Source organism: Monopterus albus, unplaced genomic scaffold, assembly GCF_001952655.1.
Source record: "Monopterus albus unplaced genomic scaffold, M_albus_1.0 scaffold59.1, whole genome shotgun sequence".
Taxonomy (NCBI): Eukaryota; Metazoa; Chordata; class Actinopteri; order Synbranchiformes; family Synbranchidae; genus Monopterus; species Monopterus albus.
In genome coordinates, this window is record NW_018127939.1 from 1,005,607 (window position 1) to 1,008,023 (window position 2,417).

The window sequence follows — 2,417 nt, forward strand, 5'->3', positions numbered from 1 at the left end:
CCCCCAATTCACCTCCCCTCCTCTCTCTGAGAGACATGTGCGCACGTTGTGCCAGCAGACACTTTCAGCTCTAAACAACTGATGTACAGACAGCGGCTGTTTCTTCCTTCCCCTTTTCCTCTCCTAACTACTCTCCTTTTTTCATTTCTTTCCTATATTGCCTCCATTCATTCCATCTCTCCCTTTCCTTCCCTGTTTTCTGTTATTCTGCACTTTTCCTCAGGAGGAAATAAAGGAAGGCCAGTTGGACGGGCTTGTGTAATCTCTGGCTGCACATGAGCACATGAGAATTGCAACAGAGGACTTTGAATCAAATACAAGATAAACTTCAGAATAAGGAGAGGAAGAAGGGATACATCTGAGAGGCGAAGGGAGAGAGACAAAGTTTGGAGTCGAGGAGCATGACAAAAATCATGCCAGGCTTTGTGCTGCTGCTGCTGTCCCTGTTGGTCCTGTCCATAGGAAGCGATGGGCGACGAATCAGGAAAAGAGGACTCACCCATAAGGTGGGTCTGCTAACCTCACCTTTGACTTTTGTATATGTGCATGCATTAAAGTGTGACTGCCTTCTCTATCTCATTCTTATGGCTGTATTAAGCCACCAAACCTGAGGTATGTGAGGTAGCTCACAACACCACAGTACAATACCGGCTCTGTTACAGAGCTGGTTTCACACTGTGAGAGCGTTTTTGTGGCTGAGATGAGAGGTAGTCAAGTTGACCTGAGACCTGATGTGTTTTAATCCAGGAATTATAAAAAAAGAACTATAAATGAATAAAATATATTTACTAATGTACTAACATTTGCTCATTCATTCTCCCCTTTTCAAGTTTTTATGCTAATCTAAGATAACTGATTACTGCTATAGCCTAACTGCTGATCTTCTCATCTAACTCTCAGCAAGAAAGTGAAGAAGTGCATTTCCCAAAATGTTCTCCAAGTTCTTCAAGTGGAATTTAAGGGACTTTTTCTTTACTTGAGTACATACTGTACACTCTATGCAGCTTTTTAAAGCTTTCTTATTTAAATAATTGAGAAATCATGTTTTTACATGCATTTGACAGCTAGTTATTAATTTGCAGGTTAAGATTTTACAAACAAAACACTGTCACTTTTTAAAATATGACACATTGTTATAAGCAACACCACCAAAAAGAATATAACAGCAACAAACTAAAAAATAAACATGCTTATTAATGCAGCTTAACTAACAACCAATATTAATAAAAATGTAGCATGCTGAAGGGGAGATTCTCTCGAGTATGTTGACACTTTTAGCCGATGTTTCTGACTTTTGTACATGCTCTGATTTCGAAGCATGAAAAATCTACATGGACAGGCCAGTTTTTCTTCTTTGGTGAGGAGTGGTAAGTGCAGTGTGCAACAGGTTGGAATACGTTGTGGATTTCCAAGTTTTCGTGTGAGTAACTGAAGGGCACTCTGGACTTACAGCTTTTGTCTCTGTGTGTGTTTGAGTGTGTGCTTGTAGTGAATTATTAGGACAGGAACTGGACTTGCAGGCACGAGCCCCTGCTTGTTAACTCAGCTCAGTGGAGTTGAATGATTGTTTCCAATGAGGGCTCTCATTTCTCCTCTCTGCAACCTCTCGTGTTTCAATGTCCTCACTTTCTGCCCAGTTCATGCCCTCTCCTCACTCATTCTCAGCCTTTGTCTTCCCTACTTTCATATGAAGTACGCACCCTTTCACCCTCCATAACCACCCCCAGATTTCCCTCTTTCAGATCTCTCTCTCTTGTGTTCTCCTGTTCTCAGGATGGGCCAAAAGCACTGTGTAGCTGGACTCTGCTTCAAAGCTGTTGTAACTGGAACATGCTGAGACAGCTGTCCAGATGGAACTTTGTCTCTCTCTCTCTGGACCTTTTAATGTCTGCATCTTTCAATCTTTTATTTTTAACCAGTTCTCCAACATACAGTGCCTTGCGAAAGTATTCGGCCCCCTTGAACTTTGCGACCTTTTGCCACATTTCAGGCTTCAAACATAAAGATATAAAACTGTAATTTTTTGTGAAGAATCAGCAACAAGTGGGACACAATCATGAAGTGGAACGAAATTTATTGGATATTTCAAACTTTTTTAACAAATAAAAAACTGAAAAATTGGGCGTGCAAAATTATTCAGCCCCCTTAAGTTAATACTTTGTAGCGCCACCTTTTGCTGCGATTACAGCTGTAAGTCACTTGGGGTATGTCTCTATCAGTTTTGCACATCAAGAGACTGAAATTTTTGCCCATTCCGCCTTGCAAAACAGCTCGAGCTCAGTGAGGTTGGATAGAGAGCGTTTGTGAACAGCAGTTTTCAGTTCTTTCCACAGATTCACGATTGGATTCAGGTCTGGACTTTGACTTGGCCATTCTAACACCTGGATATGTTTATTTGTGAACCATTCCATTGTAGA

General features: G+C 41.1%; 1 protein-coding gene across 2 annotated transcripts in view; it reads left to right on the forward strand.

Moving 5' to 3' along the window:
* The first annotated feature begins 69 nt into the window (after positions 1-69).
* The window catches only part of wfdc1 (WAP four-disulfide core domain 1), a 12,605-nt gene continuing 10,257 nt past the window's right edge, over positions 70-2,417 (forward strand). For both annotated transcript variants that reach the window (XM_020602944.1, XM_020602943.1), the window contains exon 1: positions 70-506. In XM_020602944.1, the coding sequence (XP_020458600.1) occupies positions 402-506 (105 nt within the window). In that variant the 5' untranslated portion in view covers positions 70-401. The remainder of the gene's footprint in view (positions 507-2,417) is intronic.